Genomic DNA, 22,964 nt, shown 5'->3' with positions numbered 1-22,964 from the left:
TCGCCCACCGGTGGACAAGTGGACAACACCTCGTGCTGTCGCGTTTCCCATGCTGCACCGAAAACCGCAAAACAACTAAATTATGTTTCATCGCATAGAAAACCAATTTCACCACACGCCAGGCAACGGTGCGCCGTAATACTTTGAATCCATTTCAATTTCAATTTACATGCCAATGCCTATGTACAGCGGGCAGGTGGTGTACGGCGTAGCTGTGAATGCTTCCTTTGGGAGAGCAAAAAACACCGGACTTAATGCCCGAACCGGACTGACGGACGCACTGTTGCTGTGCGTTTTGTGGGGACTAAAAACGTACGAAAAAGGTGTCCCGGTTAAGCTTTGTCCCGCCTACGGTTGCCATGGACACCGGTGAGGGTTTGATCCTGTCTGAGTTGAGCATTTCGACAACAACCACCAGCACCACCACCAGCAGCAGCAGCAGCGACAAAGCGACTGAAAGGTGAGTGATCATATTTGGTAAACCACGAAATTAGTTTCGGCACCAGACAACAGCCACTGTGCGTCCGCGCTGTATGCCTGTCGTTAGTGTTCACCCGTTATCATTCGGTCGTGGCGAAATGGCTCTAAATATCGGTTTGCAGTAGTGAATGGCCGGCAGACCAGTCCATCGACAGTCAAGCCCAATCCTCTATACCACATGCGGGATTCACCAGCAAATGACATTTTGGAAGCAGAAGGATTTCGACACACACACACTAAACTGTATCGATTGAATTGGACGTGTTTCGCTGCTGTCACTGTGCCGCCTGCCACGATATCCATTACGGGTTGGATATCGTCCTGTGCGGGGAATATTAGCTGCAGAGTTCGAGTGCCACGCTTGTCCGTCACTGATTGGATTTGGGGGAAAAATCGGGGCTTTACGATCAAACCCAGGTAGCAAAAGTTGTGGAAATGAAATTTTTCATCTATTGCCAATTCCTTTCCATTGTAAGTCGTGAGCACGTGCAGTACCGCTTGACGCGTTGTACTAAATTTTAGTTGCCTTCAAAATCCAAAACAATACTACCCAACGAAATAGTTCGATAATGTAGGCTAATTTTGAATCGTCCCATTGATGGATGGATTTGTGATAGAAAATTCCCGATGCCTGCATGAATATTCGATGCGCGTCAAAGTGCATAGACCGCGGCCGCTAATTTGCTATTCATCCATCGATTGAAACAAATGTCTGCAAACAATGATTGATTGCTTCATGCATAAATAAGCATCAATCGTTTGCACAAATTGATAATTAATTAACTCTATATGCTTTTTTGTTCGCTAGCCATTGCTTTCCATCGTTGGCAAAGTATCGTTTGCTGTTATGCGCACTACTATTTACAATTAATGAGCGCTTTTATAGATTTTGATTGACTGAGGTGTTACGATCATAATCATAGGTATTGCTCTTGATAGAAATATAAAATACATATTCTACATAATACTACTCACAGCTTGAAGCTTTGATGGTTCCCAAAACAACAAGCATCCTTCTGTTAAAATGCTACCTAATGCTCGAAAACCACGCACCATCCGATAAGGAAAGTCTCACCATAATTAGAATAATGCCAAAAATCAATATCCATGGAAGTCATTGTCAGGAGATTTCTGCAAACTCGTTAAAATCGGAACAAAAGCATCCCTACAACCGTCTCATCCTACTGACCGCTTATCTATCAACACAGGGTGGCAAAAGAGCAGCCATCTGAAACAAATATTCAAAGAGTTCGGCTGAAAAACAGCACATCCATCAATAGAGCCTCGCGTCTAATTATCTGCGGCATTGTGGATCATCATCATCTTAACAAACAAACAAACAAGTTGTACAACATCGCGGTAGCCAGAAGTGTTATAAGCTCGAGAAGAGACCTTTTGTAAAGCAATGTGAGTGAAAGCGGAAAAATAAATCATAATTTGGTTGAATTTCCTATTGTATTACGGGTTTTGTAAAGATAATAAGTGACTTTTAAAAGGTACTGTAAATTTTCTGCATTTACTTACTTATCAGGCACTACAGCCGCTTCGTGGAAGGAACCAATCCATTACCCCGGCCATTTTGTCGAAAACATCAACGCCATCACTCCTTCTCATGTTGAGCCTATCACGCCTACTCGAACCTTGGGGACGACCTAATGAGACCGCCTAGATCGTCCGGTGTCATTCTAATGACGTTACATTGTTGCACTTCTTATCTTGAATTTCTGGAGCTGTAGAGTGGAAATTACATCTACACCAAAAACTAAAACGATTAGAAACAACCGGACCAATCGGTCTGGTTTTGTAGTTCTAGTGAGATACTTAAATACTCGCTTTTTTATCAAAATATTGTTGGAATCAGTGGGACAGTTTTTATATAAACAGAACAGAACAGAATTTATTGAGCTTAGGTTTATTTCAGCAGTACACTTCTACTACGCAGTTAGTTCAAACATCCACTGAACTCTAATTTGACAACTGTCAAGGGGTGCAACTATAAGGGGTAGGAATATTGCTTATACCAACAAATATCTCACTGTCGTTCAGCGGATTAGACTCACTAGGCTCCGGTGAGCTGGTGACGTCATGAGAATGACACCGGACGATGACCCAGTCTGTAAACTCCTTTTAGGTCATTTACATGGACAGAGGAGGCGTGCTAAGCCCAAATTCAGATGGAGTGATGGCGTTGATGCGTCTGCCAAGAAGGCTGGGATAATAGACTGGCAGACGAAGGCGCTTGACCGTGAGCGGTTTAAAGGACTCCTGCAGCAATCCAAGACCCCGAAGGGCCGAATTAAGTGTTAAGTGTTAAGTGAAACAGGTTGAGATTAAAGAATCGAAATGAATCCTTAAACTAAATGCTAGACCCTGAAACTCTATTCGGAAAAATCATGATTTGTCGGATAAAATTTCTGAATTCTGAAATTCTTATTTGAGAAACGGAAAGAAAAAAATAGGTAGGACCAATTATTATTAATGATTCATGTAAGTACCAATGAAGTCCATTCAACGTCGTCAGGCTCGGCTTCTGAAAGTGCAACGAAATATCAAACAACCGGTAATACAAAAGCGTTCTTAAACTGTTTTCAAAAACAAACTTCTTATTAAAAACTCCCACAGCGTAAAACTCCCCCAAAGGATGAGGCGTAGTAAACAAGCAAATCATATTTTGATCATAATCGTGCTTTCGAAAGTAAATCCTCAGACATAAATTCACCACGGTACGCAAAACAAAGGGAACAACAGGCAAGCAAGGAGGCATTACTACCGCACAAAATGAAACAAACAGTTCCAAAATTCTTCCACTTGAAACAGCACACCGAAACAAAACAGAAAACCGACTAACTATAAAGAGAGGCGTGCACATTGTAACGCAGCGTGGAAGAAAATGGACCAAAAAGCACGCCAAAAAGAATCAAATAAAAATAAACTAAACACATCGCTCGTCTCGTGCCGGGTCTTGCGAGGATGGCCTGCCGGAAGAAACAAACAAACAAACGAACGAAAAAAAAGGATGCGTCCCAGTACCATCGAATGGGACAACTACAATAAAACAACAAAATCCATCATGAAAAGCGAGGAAAACCATCGCTTTGCGCACCAGTCCGGGGGCACATTTCTCATCATTTTATCCACGACTGGGAGTTTTGGTATTTTATTATTCGTTGCTCGTCTTTTTTTTTTTGTTGCATACTTTTATGTGTGTTTGTCTTTTGTTCCGCTTCAGGGAGGTGGCTATTTTATTTCCATGCGCCTGTCATGGTTCTTCTCCGCCTTCATCGCACGCCGAAGAAAAGGGTCTGCTGTGGATGTTTATTGCACTTGGGATTTTCGCACATCAATATTTTTCCGTTTGAATCGAGCATGGGAGCACCAAGGGGGTGGCCAGCAGAGGGTGGGTTAATATTTTGCACCAAAAATCGTTTAACGCTGCACACGCTTTCAGTGGCACACGCGGCGTACTTTCGTCATCGCGCGTTCGTTTGTCGGGTCGGGTCCATATTCTTCCAGCCGGTTTGAAGCGGCTAAACGAGCAGTAACTTGTAATCTCGCTTGTAAAGTAGAGGCCTCTACCCTGCGGACATCGGAGGGGGGGGAAAAAAGAAAGAGCCCGAAACGCCCCGCCAGCAAGCGCATTCTGAAGCAACCAAAGCCGGTCATGATTAAATTTAAAACCCAAATCTTTCCCACAGCGTGCCCATAATATCCAATTTCGCGTCGCCAGCGCATTCTGAAATATCGCCATGCGTTAAACGAGAAAGTGGCTTTTTTAAAAGCCCTCCCAAACCGGGACATAGAAAAATGTAGAGCAGTTGCCCACGAAGCGCACGAAGGTATCAGATGGTTGTCCTTACTGTGTGTGCGCTTTTTTTTTGGGTTTAGTTGCTCAAAAAAGGACGGCATAAAACCCGGACACAGCAGAACGGAATTTCGACCCCCGACCAGCGCACACAAGCGCTTTTCCGCGGTGAACATCATCATACGCGAGCTTCCAGCTGGGCTAAGTTTGGTCGTGAGCTTCACCCCGGAGGGCCCCCAACCCTCGGATGTGTACATGCGGAAAATCTCGACCATATTTTTTCCTCATTTCTCTTCCGGACATAGCGAGAAGTCATCGGTTTGGGGACGAAAAATAAACTCACGTACTGCACGGTGTACCCGCAACGATGAGCACACCGGATCATCCGTAGCCGTGATATCACAATCTAGAGGCCCGGTTCGACGTGAGCCAAAGGTGTACCAGCCAACCGTACCTCAATCCAACGGGCGAAGAACGATTCTATTCGATTTTCGTAATTTATGGTACCACCATATTTTAACAGCCTCCGGGGCACAACCGGGTTCCGTCCAGTCTCATCTTTTGGGGCTCATCTCTATGACTTACATTATCATTACGCGCGGTGGTGGAACGAAGCACCGGCTACTTATGCTATTAATTTCACTCGACCACCACGAAACCTCTACGGTGGACGGACCACCCCAAACCAAGCAACAACAAGCAGAAGGAGAAAAAAAGGCCAACCACATACCAGAAATAATCTCAAACCTAAAGCCATGGGTTTTGAGATGATAAAGTTTTATATTTGACCAAATTAACTGCCACGCGGTAGCAATTTTCAGCGAGTTCCAGCGAGTTCCTAACGGTGGCTGCCAAGGACTTTCCCTTCCGCCAAAAGGCAGTATAATCGTTAATATCAATTAGTGCGACCACATTCCGGCATGTTCAAGTGGCTGGCTGGTGAATTTCTCATGAGGAACCTTTAATTTCTTTGCCTTTGCTTCCTTTTTTTCTGGGTCTCTTGCAGTTCCTGTTCCTGTGCTTTTTTTTGCTGTTGTTGTTGTTTTGCTAACTGCGCTCCGGATGTTTAAAACAGTGCTAGTTTTAATTAAATTAGCTCAGCGGCAGGGAAAGGAACGTTGCTCTGTTTTTGTGGTGAGAGAGTGGACCTCGCTACCGATTCTAAACAGTTTTGGGTCTTTAAGGTTCCATTTAATCAACTAAAATTAAAAGATGGCGTTAAAATGGCTTTAAATATTTAAAAGTAATTTTAAGCTAAAGACTAAAGCTACAAGTCTTTAGTTGCGTATTGACTAGAGGATTAAAACGAAAATTTAAACCAACGAAACAGAAATAAAATCCCAAAAAACGGATAAATCGGAACCACGATCGGAAAACTTCTGCCGACGCTCCGGTCGCAAAACGATGGCAATATACTCTAAAACACACCCTTCAAGCTCATGTTACAATAAAAGACACATGACAAACACTTCCCAACGGCGGACGAAATAACTACGCGCAAAAATAAATCTCTACCCAGGGCAACCGAACCGATCGCGTCCATTTCAACGTCTAACGTTCGTGTAATACGATTGACTGTTCGCAAGCATAATACATACCACGCTGCCACGCACAATCAAGACACTTCAGCTGTTCAGCTCGGTGCGAAAATTGGAAAACTTTCACAAAGAAATAATCATTCAGCCACACATTCCGAACCGCCATTTTTTTTTTTTTTTTGGGCAACAAACTGTCACGCGCAATGTGTACAGGCGCGCGCGCTATTCTCGCGACAGCGATGGAATTCCATTCCGTACTTCATGTGAGTGAGATAAATCACCTGAAAGGTTGATACATGTATTTGTGTTTCCTTTTTTTTTTCGTTTACGGAATGAAGGTCCGGATATCGTGCTGTGTATCGTGTAGGCCATAACACTACGCACGGCGAAGGCAAAAGCCATAGCAAAGTGCAACCTGCATTTAGTCCAGTGGAACCGGAAGCAAACACCGGAGTACCGACATGTTTCCTAGCTAGCGTGTGCACAAATATTTGCACCATCTACAGGAGGCGGTCGGTTTCCATTGCGACCAACGGCGACAGCAGCCAGTCAAAGTTGGCTGTGTTACAGTACTCGTTCGTGTTCGGTGGAACGATTGAAGCTGTCGTAATTGAGCAACAGAAGAAAAAAGTACGGATTTAGAGTGGAGGGAAAAAAGCGTTCCCCATCTTATTAGGGACGGTATACATCCATCTCGCTTGGTTGGTTAAGCGAAGTTTGCTCCGTGCTTTCACCCTTTTGACACTAATAAGGACTTCCAACCGGAAAAGCAATGCAATGGTGTTTCACTCATATCCACAGTGCCGAACAGATGTTTAACCACTTTATACTCTTATCGAGTTAAACTCAGATATGTATACTGTTCGCTGGCATGCTCGCGAGCTCTCTAGGATCTTTTCAAATAATAAGATAATATAGATAATATAATAAGATAATATAATAAAGGCAATAAGGAATAGCAATACGAGCTTGCTACAGTGTCTTCAGCTTCCGAGCTTTTTTTAAGTACATAAAAGGAAATATGTATTATTGTTCTTTATATATGTATTGACTTACTAAACTTAATGATACTATTTAAAAATAAAGAGCAATATCGGATAAACTATTTATTTCATTTAAACAATTTTAACCATAGCTAACAAAAATGGTTAAAAATCGCAATCCTCACACCTCACTGTACTACTGGATCCAGAGGGATCCAAAGAGTGCCAAAGCGCTCGCGTAATATTGTTATGAATTTCAGCCGTACTGTGAATAATTAGATCCACTCAGTTTTGCAATTGTCACCGACGAGCATCCTTCAGGCAAAACGCCCGTGTGTTTGCAACCGGATGGCACAACGGACGGAAGTGAGACTGCAGCGTAAATGTTCCACCGTGGCCATTTGAGCGTTCCGACCTCGTTCGTTCGTAGCTCACATTTTTCACCGACTTGTCTTTAATTTTCCACCCCGCCCCCTCTCGGGCGCCACCGTACCGTTTCGGCACGCCAGGTTTGGCCAGCCGAAACATGCCAGATGCCGCGCTACCGATAGAGCAAAGAGTACGTACGGTAAGGTATATACGGTGAACCTAATTACAATCGCGCCGGCATGATTTTATATACGAGGGCGGTGCACAAAAGGATGCCGTGGTCGTCGTGGTGCCTGGGAGAGGGATCGCTACCATTCTTCTCGTGTTATTTCGTTCATAATTATATCACAACATTCAGAAACATAGAGCTTGCACAATTAGCGAATGTCATCAGAGTCAAGCAGACGATTCGTCTCAGGGGGAGGATGTTCTTCACTTCGCTGTTGTGTTTGGTAGCATCTCAGTAGCACACTCCTATCCGTCATTGAGGTTAATTTTGAATAGCCGAATATGATTCCTTCCACGTCAAGGGGCAATTAAATTTATGAGAGATGAGGGAAACATCTATCCCACTCCAACTATTTGACTTGAAATGGTAAAGAAATAATACAATATCTATCATACAACTTTCGAGGATTTATGTACATCAATAATATTGCCTCTACCCCAGAGATGCCAGGCCACAAGCAATACAACTTTCAGTTTGATTTCCTTCGATAAGCTACGGTAAAAACTTTTACCCTCAACAATGTGTCGTCGGAAATGGTCCACTAGTGAAAGAAGTGCAAAATTTCCAATCATTTCATGCTGTAGTGCTGCAGCACTCTGTGTAGTGGAGAAGCTACAAGTACATGCAAAGTTTTGCCTTCCTCTCTATGCGTCTCTCTCTGTGCACTACCGTAAGTTTCCGTGTCCCTCCAACTTACACCAACGGCTCCAAACTGTCTCGAAGCGGTGTCGCAAAAGTGAGAACGAGTGCTAAAATATCCTCACGCTTCGTTGCAAAGTGCTTCGTTGCACAAAGCTCTTGAAAGAACACTACAAAGTGGCGCTGGTAGTGGTTGTACAAATGCTAAACTGTTCTCTTTCATTCTTGTTTTTTTTTGTGGATGCCCTAAAAGAGGGTTTTGTATTGCTCTTTATTCTATGCTGGCGGTGTAAGTGGTGTGCTGTTTTTCCTTTCCCGAGATCTGTTTGATACATTTTCTAGCTGTAAGCTGTATTGATGGGCAATCAAAGTGTATGAACGCGTTCGCACTGTATACGGATGAAGTAATATTTGGAAGATAAATTTGATTGGATTGGAGACAGTTTGGAAAATACTTACCAAGCAAATGTAGTTGCTTTGGACATTATACTTTTTTAGGTGTTCGATGTTGATTACTTACATTATTTTTTGTCCTTTCTCTTACTCATTTTAGTAATTTGTCGACTTTTGTCTGTGACATGCTGTCGGAATATCCAAAAGCATCGTCTTAAACCAGGCTGGATTGTTGATCCGTTATTGTTTGTTTGAGTCTGGTTGTTAGAGGCTGTATTAGTCAATATTCCATTGCCAAGAACAAAAATTATTAAAAAAATTTAAATAAAAGCCTTAAAAATTCAAATTTGAATTCTAATTCTAACTTTAAGAGCTATGCGAATTTTTGTATAAGTCTGCAGAAGAATATTCTAGACATTTCTCACATTTCTCTCATTTATGTTAGTAAACAAAGACGAAAAGTGTAAACAACAACCACGGTACATTTAAACCCAGTACAAACATGTGCTCGTTACGTTTTATTCACTAAATTTTGGTTTTGTTGTTACCGTAATGTTAAACTTCGATTAAGAAATGCTATCGATTCGCTGTTCGTATTCGTAGTAGTTTCGTTATAAATGCAGAGCTACTTTACTTTAAACCTTAACCAGTTGCAAACGCCATGTCGTGTCGGCTTCATAGCACAACACCGCATAACAAAACATTGCACACCATACCTGTTTGCCTGCTGCCATGTTGAACCATCGCACCCGGGAGACACCCGTCCCGTAGCCGTCTCGCGTTACGTGTTACGACAAATGGATGGTGTACCAAAACAAAAAAAACACAAACAAAAAACCCTCCCCCCGGTTCTCGGTTCACCCTAAAACCCACCACCCGCCGAGCGGATCCATTAATCCAGCGTGATACGTACGATGTCCGGCGGAAGCATAAAGTTGTTCTTGCGCAGCGGTATTTCGCTCAGCTGCTGGTCGACCGGGGCCCGCGTATCGTACAGCGAAGGACTCTGGAAGATGATACCGAACGTGCCGAAAATGCAGGAAATTGTAAACACCCACAGGAAGAACCGATCCAACACCATCGAAACGAACTTCCAGTCTTCGACGATCTGCGGAATAGATATGGATGGAGAGTGGCCATTACTTATCATGATTAAAATGTTCAACTGTATAGTATTACTTTTGTAGTTTACTTACTACACCTTTGACATATTATATTGTGATACTATTTTTTGTTTTCATCCTTGAACGGTTACATTTATGTATCGGTTTCTAATCCGTAATAGTACGCAGAATATTTTTAAAATATGTCTTTTTTCTTTAAACACTTTGCTCCATTCGCTCCAATAGAGATTGTTCAAATAAATCATCATTCTACCATCCCTGCCTCTTGCTTTCTTCACACAATCTTTCTGTCCCCTCATTCAACAACTCAATTTCATCGCATCTAATAAGGTTTGTCTGCCCACTGCCCCACCGTCCGCCGCATATACGAAGGAGAGGGAAAATAAGTATCCAATTGCACTGGTGCGCCGGTAGCGTAATTTAGGGACAAACACAACGGACAACAAAAAAAATGCAAGCAGCCCCACAAACACCGGAACCTCGGCGAAACCGCACCCTCTTATCACCGACAAAATCGCGGATCATTCGACCGAAGCCATGTGCCAAGGCAGGCACGGGAAACATGATTGATTAATATGCATATAATTCATCCGAAAATTGAATGAATACTATTACGATATTGTTTTAATTTCCATCCTGCCGGTTTGCCAAAGCTAAAACTGGACTCACCCCAAGTTTCGGAAGCAACCGTCCCCCCAATGGAGCTAGCATGCTACCGAGCGATGCAGAGAGTATCAAATTCCCGAAATACCTTCCCTCCCAACATGCGGGAGTCTGTCGCCGTATTGGTGGAGCGAAAATGATATTCAATATCATCATCATCATCACGAGCGAGCCGAAGGAATGATGCTGTGGATTTCATTCAAATGGAAATATTATTTTTAAGCCATCGGACAGTTCATTGCTGTCGGTGATTAATTAGTTTCGCGAGAAACCTAAAGGCACAGCGAGGGGGTGGAGGGTTTGCCGTGTAATCTACACCGTGGATAGACAACACTTTCCAAAGCACAATATTTGCCACGCTGATTGGTTTTCGGTTGCAATTAGCGAAGAAGAATTCGATACAATCTACAAACCTGATCCGTTTTTGTTGTACCAAAAACATGCCACCACCCTCGGCAGGATGTAAACTTCCCTTTGTATTGTGCGTTGTTTACAAGCCTGTTGACAGATATCGGTGCAATTTAGATTTATTATCTTCAGCAACAAACAGCATCACGAACCGTTTTTCGCGGTGTTAAATATAAATGCTTGACTGTAATGGTTGAAGATTTTTTGAAGAACCTAACCGCATTTTACTCGACGCCTCACGCACACTTCAACATAAAGGGAAAAGTCCTAATCGAACAGCAGGAACAAAAAATGGAAATTAATTCACAACACATCCCCCGGCCTACTCGATCAAGCACTGATAAGCTGATGCATCAAACGAAACTCACACATACGTGCACAAAACGCCTACTGTGCTAAATTTAATTTGCCTCACTTTGATTGATGACCCTAATTATCTGCCGGCTTTTTCTTCTAAAAATATCGTTTTTGATCCACAGCGGCCAAAAGTGTTCTAGGTGGGGTGGTACACACCCACAATAAATCCACTCCTACTCCTTCCCCGCTGTGCGCCACACACTATGGCAAAAGAACTGTGCGCACAACAACAGCGGCACGCAACGCATTTTTCCAAACTTTCATACGCCAAAGCAAAACACACACGCATACGCAGCTTTAGCCCGAGCACCAAAGGATATATACGCTCGCAACATCTCACAGCATCCCAACAGAGATCCCAAGTAGGATAGGTAGGGTACGGAACAAACACAAAAAAGGAACACAAATTCCTACACACCAGACAAAAACCAGCGCAAAAAGGGAAAGCGTGACGCACATGGATGGAAAATGGGGGAAGATATGCGCTCATCACACGTTCAACATTGGGCTTTGTGTGTATCCGGGGCTTTCGGTATGCGCTCTTCCGGTTAGCCTTTATAACCAAATATCATTGTTGTGTTGTTGTGCTTTTGTTTTTTCTTTCTTCTTCTTCTCTTTATTTCCACCCTCGAAAAAAAAATCGAAGTTCTGACGGCCACGAACTGACAAAAATGTTTGAAGGACCTGGGACAGAGGGTATCGCGAATTATTCGAGCTTTTCGTCATCGTCGAACTGCAAACGACGCAAAGAGACAATCATTTCTACGCACAATAATTAATGTACATATTTGAGGTACTTTCACGACGAACGTACGCCGCTTCTCCCCTATATCCGGGTCTCCTGAGGTGGCCGGCACTGTATTGCGGTAGGAAATAGGCAAACGAACGCAATTTTTCGCGCCATTTTCCTGGAACTGGTACAATAGTAGTGCGATGATGATGTGCGAAAAGGAAAGCAACGATGGTTCGCACTTAATGTATTGAGGGAAAAATTGGATTGGACATTTTTCCCTGGTGACCTTACGCTATTCAGAACACTCTCCCCCGTTTGCAGGCTTGCTCATCCCCAACGTGAGTGACCTTTCCACGGTTACGTCCCACACACCATTTAGACGTTGCCGCTTTGCCACATCTTTAACATCCTGCTGCTCCGGTGGTGGTGCTTGCCGCTTGATGGAAACAGCGATGGCGATGGCGGACAGCGGAGTCATCGTACATCGTTTTATGTTAATCACTTGGGATTTATTTTCAGTAAATTTAATTATCCTCCTGAAAACGTTCGGTCACCGGCAGGGTTCTGTGTTCTGGGTTTTTGCCGGTTGCAGAAGGAAGATGCTCTGTATTGCTTTGTAATTGCTGCCCATTTCCTTGCCGCGCACTGCTGCTAACGAGATCCGTCCGCCGATGACGATGATGATGATGGCGGCCGGCCACGAACACACCTCCGGGGTCCGCTGTCCGCGCCCATTTTAAGGAGAAACCCATCGCCGTCAACGATCGTGGGACGATAAACGGCAATAATCTTTATCGTTCCGATGGAACTCGAAAGGAAGCGGCTCGATTAAGGAAAATCGACCAGAAAATGTATTCATCATCAAGGTACGAAAGTGCACACTCGAGAAACGCGAAACGGGGGGAAAAAAAAGGATACTATGGTAAAAGGCCAAGCGGGCCGCTAGCTTGATGGCGCACTAATGACGGCACGTAAATCACATAAAAAACAAGTACGGGAAGTGTGTTAGTGAAGTTTTATGCGAAGTTTGCCGTGGAAGTCGGTATTTTTTTCTGTGTTTTAAGCGCCACAGACAGGCCGTTAGCACGGTTCGGTGCTTACGCGCACGGTAAACAATATGTACGCGGTGCGAGCGAATCCTCGCGATCCTTTGCTGGGAGTGCCATTAAATAGTTGCAATTTACATAAACCTACATGTACCACGGGGTTATGGTTATTTGAAAAGGCACAAATTTACATCATTGCATAAGGGAGCATTCGAAGATGCTAATGACGAATACCTGTGAAGTTATTGGATTTGCCATGAACTTAACTTTACCGAACGGCTAACGATGGGATAACGAGGATGGGATAACGATGAATTACCCTGAACAGTCTAAGCTACATCTGAGAGCCTTATTCATGTTTTTAATCGAGATCAGACGAGCGAAGAACACTTGAAAAAGATAAGTTCTAGTAACATGCTTTCAAGAAATCCTGAGAAAACTTGTGTTAAGTAGCTTTTGAAATATTCGCGTTGAAACACATTCGGTATTAGGGATTTGGACAAGGTCTGTGTAGGATAGAGGTCGAGTAATAGCCAAGATAGAGGTTCACCATTTTGGATTTCATTTGACATTTCGTCGCCCGTGTAAGATTCCTTGCGTCTAGCCTACTTGTTTACTATATCCCGATTAATCAACACAACTACACACAAAACATTTGAACGGAAAAGGGCGTCCAAACGTCAAATCACGTGTAACGAACTTTTGGCTACTTGTCAAATTGCTCTATATTACTCGACCTCTATCCTACACAGACATTGGGATTTGGAGATGAAATTAAATGTTGGCCAAGGCTTTAAGCTCCAATAAAATGTGAAACGCTAGTATACTCTATTGAATATCTTCGGAACACTAAACCAAGTCTACAATAAATTATTCATTTTGCGAAACAACCTTGAAGATGATCTAGTTTCTACTACAGTTAGCAGTAAACTGTCTTCCTATGGTGTAATGACTGAAGCATTAGACTAATCCCTGGCCTATCTAGTCTAGACATTACTAATTCTTTATCGACACAACAACCTCGAGGGGTGTCTAGAGGCCTTCCATTTCTGGCGCTCTGTGAGTTTATATCCTACGTTAGATATTACGACAATCCACCCCACGGTTACAGACATTACAATTGAAACGAAATATGGTATTCCACCGTAAAAAAATATCACTTCGAACAATGTATTTTAATAGAATTCATAGACTTCTTCAATCTGCATCATTAGTTTTTAAGGTAGTGACCCAAGGTCTATACAGTATGCAGATCGATACATGTAGGGTATATTGACAAGTAGGCGTGGAAACTTATTTGACAGTTTGAAGAAAAATTGTTCACTATTTTCGTCCTTACAGTAGTGTTACTACACAGAGACGGACTAATCGGTCATTTAGGAGTCTGAACTTCAATAGACAACGTTACAACAACAATCTTTGCCGGATGTGAACTAGAACTAGATATTCAGAAAGTTCCGTTTCCATTCAACCGATTCCGACAGTTTCGACATGATTGTAATATTCCCGAACGATTCCGACAACTCCTCCGACAGATTCTGACGGTTCTGATTGCACCGTTGGAACCAGTTCCGATGTTTTTTTTCGTTATCAATTCCACGCAACTTTAATCTCCACTTTAACAGTAACGAAAATTACGTCTTAAACCAGTACCATAATTTAACATAATGCATTACCCATCGGCTAAACGAACGACGAAACATGCTTTAGCGAAAAGCGCTTACCTTCTCAAATGACCCAAACGTGTTTCTTTTTCGTACCTACTCTGTTAAGGAAGGACATGGTGGAAAACCGAAACACACACAAACACCCACACGTACCATGGGATATGGTTTGCCGACGGATAAAAGTTGAACACGTCTCGTTCGAGTGTACAGAGTGTACTCCCACGCCGAAGCCCCTTCACATAGCTCAAGGAAGCATCGACTTAGCCTAAGCTAAACCCCACCGGTTAGTCCCGTGACTTACGAACTCAAATACCCCATCAACTTTAATTAGGGCTTTCCGTCCGTTTTGTCAGCGCTTTTCGGGCAAATCTCCTGCCGTGAAAACATTGCCCAACGTCCCGGTGGAATGGGGCGTTTCGCAAACGGTCTCACAATTACCTTTACTACATCGGGCACCCGAAACCATTCGACTGTTCCTCGCAAAAGGTACGATGGCGAGATGGTCTAAACAAAATAAAAGACACAAATAGATACTACCACGGGGCGCTCTGGGTTGAAACAAAACGCTCAAAAAACAACAACGGGATCATACCGGACGGACAGTGTCCGTGGGCGCACCGAAAAAAAAAAACTCTAGAGGGATTAAATTTTAATGATCATTACACTCATTTTGTCCCGAAAATCTGTGCCGGTCACCAACGGCTCATGGGAAGCGGTCGAGCAGGGCACACGAAGGGAAAGAAAGGGACGAATGGGACGACGCATAGGACAAGGGAAAGAGTGCCAGGGCTCGAGAAGTTAACTTTCAACTCCCAGAAGGTGTAGAAGGATTAGAAAAATTGCAAAGTTTCTTTCATGTTCCTTCATGCACCCCTTACGGCAAAACCCGACCACGGACCGTAACGGACCGATTATTGGACGACCTTTAGTGAAATCGACTCAAACATTACCTTTTGCCAAATCCTTCTCTACCGTGCGCACGCTGTCGACTGCTTGTTTTTTTCTCTCAGGTGGCAATATTTATCATCAACAAAAAGCCAATTCAAGCGGTGGCTGGCACTGCGAAGTTCGGCTTCCGCTTTGTCTCGAGCGGATACAAACAGGCGCGGGCTCGAACTCGGCAAGCAGCCATAATCACGCCACGGCCACAGGAACCCATTCGCCTCGCCCTCCCAAGCAAGAAACCACCCATCTTATCCTCTTATCAAAGACATTCATCTGCCGTTCGTTTCGTAACGCTTGACGGTGGACCATAATAGGAAGGCCTAAGCATGCCGGATAAAGCACCAAAAAACAAAAACCCATCCCCCTTCGCACAAAGCAAACTGAACCGCCGAGCCGGCATACGGCAACAACAAAAAACGCGTAACGCGTAGCGAACCAAACAAAACTGAATATTTGTCAAACGGCGCCATCCTTTTTTCCTACGGCGTTTCTCGTGTGGCACTGTTTCGTGCGTGACACACTGGCTGCCGGGAAGGGAGTCTCTGTCCATGGGCGCTGTTGTGCTGCTGCCGAGCTAGCTCGTTATCATTTTCATTAAGTCAATTTAACATCATCTCATTGCCGTTTAAAGTGGGCCTTATTATTTATCGCGAGCCCCGTCCGTGAGCGGGTGTTCGGTTGTGTACGGGTTTTTTTGTCCGCCTAGGGAAGAAGCTTTAACTTTGGCACTGGGTTTTATGGCTCTAATGCTGTTAAATCCCGGTGGGATTAGGCAATGGTAAATTATGCTGCCTCGGTACGATGTCATGCTTTTACAATGTAAATTATTCAAGCAAAAATCGATGTAATGGGCATAATAATTTCAATAATGGCCGCTTCTAGTGAGATACAACAACCTCTAAGTGGGTTGGGTATATTGGCAAAATAATTTTCAACTATTACTTACTTCCATATAACAGTTTAAATATGTTTTTAATAGCTCATAACAGACACAAACATTAGCGAACTCTTCTATGTATGAGTATCAACACAAGGGCCTCATGGTCGAGAATAAAATGGCCTCGATAGTTCATGATCTAAGCAGGCATGTGTGAAAACCCGCGCTGAACCGTTTCAGCCCGATGTTAGTACAACTAAACATTCACTTTTTTCTTGGTTGTACATGATTACAGATGGACTATTAAGAGTAATGTCTGACTTATTGGCAGTACCTTTTGTCTCCCTTTGGCGCAGAGCTCAAATACAGCCACGGAAGAAGCGTTCTTCTTTTGACGCAAGCTACGAATAATGCCATCTTTTGATATCTTCAAATCGAAACTGTTGGTCAATCTGACCAACGTGAGGCCAAACTGCTCAATCACGTCAGTAGAGTTCGCTGATGTTCCCCAGTAATTGAAGTCGTTCAGTTGTCGCAGCTCATAATATATAACACAGAACCGGGTCCCACCAAATCGCATCAAAGGAGCGTTGTTAAAGTGTTGTAGTCTTCCTTCACGCGTACGATCACTAACACAGAAACCACTAGCGTCATATTTCGACAAACAACAAGAACCTACCTCCACATCTATTGCTCTATTCCATTGCGAGAAAATTGTGTTCTGCGAAGAGAGTAAATCTGTTGGCTTCACAAGTTCTGTGGAAATCACTGAACGAACGAAGGAACGTATTGCTGGAAGCGTTTCGAAGTTTAATGTTTTACTTTATACCAAAGTTCTACCAAATGCTGCATGTAAATTCTGGGAAATCAAACTATCTTTATGGCAGTTCCGAAGGATCAACACAAGGCTAACATGTACTCGGAAAAAGAGCATAGCCTAAGCGGTATACGTCAGCAGAGAAAGACTATGGTAAACCGCACAAATTCCAGGGACAGAATACATTTAAACGATCTAGGAGTGTATTACTAAAATCTTCGAAAAAGGCTCTGCTCTATCTTAAACGTTCTTTTAAAATATTTAAGATGAGATTAACACAAAAAAACGATATTTAAGAGATTCTTTTCAATATAACATAATTAAACAAACATCAACTCATAATAAAGAGTGGAAAACTTATAATAAATTAAGCGAAATTTGTACTTTAAGCCTTTAAAGCATGCAGATAGATCTACATCCCCACAGATCTGCGTATAGAACGAAACCATTTTGCTTATTGAACCAATCAAACAATTAGCAAACGCCTCCTGTCAACTGGAGTCGGTAGCGCTCTTACGGCTCAATGATCCATAAAATTCATTCAAATCAAACTCAGATTTCTAATTCCACGGAACTCGGTTGCGGCAGCGGAAAATCAATGCGTACGTACCCGGTTTTGTGTGCTAAAGCAAACACACACGCACAAAAAGCTCTCGACAGCTAAACGACAAAGAAAACAAAGAAACGAAACAAAAACACAGCCGTGAAAGCACACAGAGACTCAAAGAATGGCATCCACAGCCGGTCCAGTTGGAATCTCTCGGTCGTTCCAGCGTACTACAACAATGACCCAAGTGTGGCATGTCCGCGGAAGTACAGCAGCAGCAGCAGCAGCAGCAAAAAAATACCCATTATAGTACAAACCAGCGCAATGGCAAAAGGTCTGGTACTGAAAGGTTGATCCTTGTAAGATTGAAGTGACTGCTGGTAGAGAACAACAGCAAAAACCAAAAAAAAAAAACCATCCTACCCGCCCTCGAGAACCGATCCACCAAATGTACGTGCGAACGGACGCCAGAACGGTTCATATACGATGAGATAGTACTTTGGGATCAAATCGAGCGAAAGAAAGCTGAAGGGAATTTTCAATGAGCTGTAATGGACTGCCATCCCTTCACCGATCGGAGCGAGTTCGCCGAGTGACCCTTCGACAACGGCGGGCCCCAAATGGGCTTTGATGTTGGAGAGGAAAGCAATTTTCCTACCCGTTGCACCCTTTTTTCGGTTCGGCTCTCGTCAATTCGCACCCGCACTGGCACTGATGTCCGCATCACACCATCGCCGGGCTAACTTAAGCTTTCGCTGATCGTCCCTTCCGGTTATGCTGAGCACCCGGACACTCACACACCAATAGAAGGGATCTGTACGAATACGAACGATCCTTGTTGCGGGACGACTTCGGGGCGGACGATAACCTCCCGCGGCAGCCATTTGTTATTTATCATTTTAACTGCTCTTCTTCACGTCGGTGTGGTGCCCTCCCTGACTATCTCTTCCACCTACTATGGCAGCATGCGGTTAGCGCGGACATACGCGTGGCCTGTACGCGGGTTTTCCGAACCGCAGCCGCAAAACATTTTTCAACGTCCCGTTGCGAAACGGTGGCCGCGTGAAATATCGACGTCGATCAGCCGCGCTGATAGGAACACCGGGCACATGTTGTGCCCTTGCACCGTACGAGGAGGCCATTTATTCTCCAACCCATATACACCTTCGTGACCACCCCGGCCACCCCGGCCGTCGTCTCCGGTTCCCCCATATCGTAGATATTCGTTCTTTGCGCACGATTTCATTTTCGCGAGCACGTCGCTGTGCCTGGTGTGTAGTTTTTCACCCATCTTTTGCCAGCCCGTCCCGAGGGGGTGGAGGGGGGGGGATAAAGGCCACACCGTGAAATGGCCACTTTTATCGTTTCAAAGTAATGCTGAACAAATAGTGAGGCCCCGAACACACCATCCCGAATCCGGTACACAAAACGAGCGCGAGCCCGACGGGGCTCGGTGTTGTTGCACGTCCAACCACAATACCTGGGCACATCAGCCGCAACGATGTTGATAAGCGAAGATAAAATTAACGGCATCAATTTTTGTCAGCATAAATATTTTTATTGCATTCTGTGCGCTGTGTGCTTGTGCCTCAGTTGGTTCTATTGTGCGCGGCAAATAGGAGCAGGAAATTGCATTAAAATATGTTTTTTGTACCTTCGATTCGTATCCTTTTGCAACTTTGGGTATGTTATAGTTCAGTTCTATATTTCTTTAACTCTTGAAAGTAGTAAAACAATATAGACACATTGAAATATTAATGAAAATTAACAAAAACATCAAACAACATACAAAAGGACACTTTCATACCTAATGATTTGTAGAGTTCAAGTTGTAAACTTGTGACCATTTCTGAACTCTTTTCATTTTGAACTAGAATTTGTTGCGGTAGATATGGAATTCTTTCTCTACACTATTCAACATGAAATTTACTCTGCGTAAAGCTTTCTCAACTGACAGATCCGTCATGACGTAAAGCTTTGCAGTTGTGCAAAGAGTGTTCCATCCATTAATGGATTGTTTAAAAATTAAACTAAAATGTGTCGAAAGTGATCCGGAAACCTTCCCAATGCCTGGAGCCGCTGCAAGCAGAAATCAATTCTGTTCAACGCTTTCTCGACTGACACATTGAAAGCTTTACAAGTGTGTAAAATGAGAAAGCTTTTCTACTTTCTACAGAACCCATTTCTACTTGCAAATGTTTCAACAAATAGGAAGGAAATAGGAAAATTAGGAAAACAAATAGGAAGGAAATAAGAGATTCTAAATCTACTTGGACAAATTCTATTTCAACTTTCACGTAGTAGTTTAGAGAGTTCGGAAATGATTCCTACTTGAGCTTGCAAACCCTGCAAAATCAAGTTTGCATGAAATCTAATTCACTTAACTATAAAACTCAACAAAAGTGGCAATATTACACATTTACCAATAGATATTCCACTTCACCTTGAAAAGAAATCAGAAATGACTTCTTGTGCCTCACTTAACTGTGCTACTACAAGCAATTGACTCAAAGATTGTATCATGGCATGACAAATGTTCGCCAAAAGCATATAATTTCAAACGTAACAATCTGTACAATACTCTCATTAAACGGGAACCCATCAACATGAATCGCATTAAACCGCCAAGGTCAACCGCCTCAAACGGAACACGCGAACGCTTCCCATTTGGCGATCGAATCCTTTCCAAACCACTAACGGAAAGTGGTTCAGTTAGGTTAAATGTGCACTGTTACAACTCGACCAAACGATAAACACGGCGATGCCAACCTTCTCATCCCCGTACGCGGCCGTTTACCGATCGCTTTACGATGCCATTCGCATTAACTTAAACACCTTCAAATAACGATTTCCGTTCGACAAATTGACGGAACAAAGCGACGGTAGCGATGCCGCCAAAGGCCGGAGGGAGGGTGCGGTAAAAGGAAAAGGCTAATTTCAATTCCGCCAATGACCCGCCCGCTGCCGATCAAACTGCCACGCAGCAAACTGGATGCCCCCGAGAGGTGGCCGCGCTCGTTAGCGGCTAAAGAGCAAATATTTTCCCTGCTGCTGCTGCCTTAATTATGCCATCTTTCTAGCATTCTCCCCGTTACCGTGCTGCGAGCGGGCAACAACCGATGCCTTTAATCGGTGCCAAAACCAAAACGGCTAAATTCTATTTTCAACCGTTCAACTACGTTCATCGAGTCTGCGCTCAATCACACCCTGGGCAGAAAACGGGTCACTACTCCTCAGCCGACTCCGAACGGGGTTTTTCCCGACCGTGGATGGAAAAAGGTGTGCGGCTTTAAAAATGGAAATCCAATGTAACATCCGCCTTCACTCCAGCAATAATGCTGACTCCCCTTTTATCGCGTTGCCTTTTTCGATGGCGGATTTTCCTTCTTACCTACGACCCGGGCCACCATCCTTTGCACATCCATTTGTGCCTTATATCTTTTAAAAACTCATCCCGCAGCAATCTTTTTATCCTTTTCGCTCAAAAAACCCCTACCGCAAAGGGAAACCTGTAGGATCGCCGAATCTCCTGCAGAAAATGGATGTTCTTTACGATTACGGTAATGGCCACGGGAGTGGTGCGGGAGTGGTGGAACGCTTTTCGCATGAACAACCAACTCAACGCCTTTTCGCATCGATTACGCACCACACAGGTCGACCGACCAGCCGACCGACCTTCGCACTGGCTACACATTTTGCTGGCAGTGGATGGAACATTTCACACCCGAAAAGCGGAAAAAACCCAAGTTGGGGAAGGGAACGCGCGCGCCGGAACGCGGTCGTCGATAATTCACCTTTAAACTTGGGGCTTTTTTAAATCTTTCCCTTGTGCTGCGTAAGCGTTCGATTCCATACACGCTGTCGTACTGAATTCTTATTATCTTTCACCCAAATTCAGCTTCTGCAGCGTCACCGTATGCATCATAATGGTGGGGAAGAATTGAATTTGGTTGATTCCTTATGCTTTGTTAGCGACAGCCTCGCTGGAAAGAAAAACACATTAAACCGAGTACCCCAACTACAGGGTTTTCCATGTTCAAGTTTAACTAAATTTTGCCAAGGTTGATCTAGTATCCTTCATATTGTAATTGCAAAGCTTTCAATCTGTCATTTGTGAAAGATTTCAACAGAATCAATTTCAGCGTGAATAAATTCCTGATCTTGGAAAATACAATCAACTTAAAAAATTATCTAGAAAGTCTTAGTCAGTTTTGAATTCGTTTGTAGTTTTTCTCACTCGAAAGCTTTCATTAATGACAGATATGTCAGTAGAATCCCGATACTTTCTGAACGAGATCCCGAAATTGGAAAGGATTTCACATCTACTTATAAACATTTCTCTTCAACTTTACCTTTTCAACATCATTAACAATGATGGTCATTAATTGCCATTAAAAAACTCCAACAAATTGGGAGTTCCCACCCTAGAAGATGAACGTGAGAATTTCCTTTTGTTTTACCGGACAATACACAAGCACCTTCCATCATAATAACCTGTGCCCTCGTTCAACCCTTGACCAGTCCTTCATCACGAGAATAATCACAGAATGCGTTCTGTGGGCGTCTTTCCTTTGGTTCACAACAACATCACGCTCATCACGTTCACGGTGGAGAGTAAATCAAATCAAAACATCCCTCTGTGCCGCATCGAACGAAACTTACACACGCTTGCCCATTAGTTTATATGTGTGTGTGTGTGTGTGTGTTTGTTTGTGTGTATATGTGTGTACGTTCACACGAAGAAAACAGAAAAAAGGCCTCCCATACCATCCGTTGATCAACAGCGACCGGGCGAACGCCGTTGTTCTTCGTTTCGCCGGCCGCAATGTTGGCAATCGAGCTGCAGAAACAAAATAACTGAGAGCAAACAAATAAACAGCTTCCAGCATCGGGCTACAACTATTTATCCTCCCCCATTTCCTTTCCTCGGCTTTCCTGTCTTGTGTGCCGTTGCTGCTGGAGCGTGGAACAACAACTGGAAAACGCTCCACCAGATGGCAACTGTGGCAGTGCTCGGAGCGAGAAAACATCAAAGGAGTTTCTCACATTTTTGCTGCATCGCAACCAACATCCACGTATCCTTCTTCTCTGCGAGCTGTTTTTTTTTTTGGTGCCACATGTGGCTGCGAAGGCAAAATGGAAAACTGTGAACGCAGAACGGGTGGAACGGCAGGGTGATCGGGAGACACAAGATCCACAAGGACACACCCACGACCATACTGGGCTGTGCACATGGAAGAAATCGACGTCACCGGCAAAACACCCAAAGCACTCCTTCGGGCACGAACATGAAACATACAGATTTTGGTTTTGGCATCGCCTGCTTCCTTCCACCCTCCACCCGGCT

At 43.7% G+C, this 22,964-nt stretch overlaps 1 protein-coding gene across 1 annotated transcript in view; it reads right to left on the bottom strand.

Moving 5' to 3' along the window:
- Positions 1 to 9,250: 9,250 nt before the first annotated feature.
- The window catches only part of LOC128310243 (acetylcholine receptor subunit beta-like 2), a 30,357-nt gene continuing 16,643 nt past the window's right edge, over positions 9,251 to 22,964 (bottom strand). Inside the window, exon 9 of the mRNA XM_053046834.1 lies at positions 9,251 to 9,541. Coding sequence (XP_052902794.1) covers positions 9,326 to 9,541 — 216 coding nt within the window. The 3' untranslated portion in view covers positions 9,251 to 9,325. The remainder of the gene's footprint in view (positions 9,542 to 22,964) is intronic.

This window comes from Anopheles moucheti, chromosome 2, assembly GCF_943734755.1.
Source record: "Anopheles moucheti chromosome 2, idAnoMoucSN_F20_07, whole genome shotgun sequence".
NCBI classification, from domain to species: domain Eukaryota; kingdom Metazoa; phylum Arthropoda; class Insecta; order Diptera; family Culicidae; genus Anopheles; species Anopheles moucheti.
Note: the sequence above shows the minus strand (reverse complement) of the source record. Positions and strands in the feature narration are given on the sequence as shown.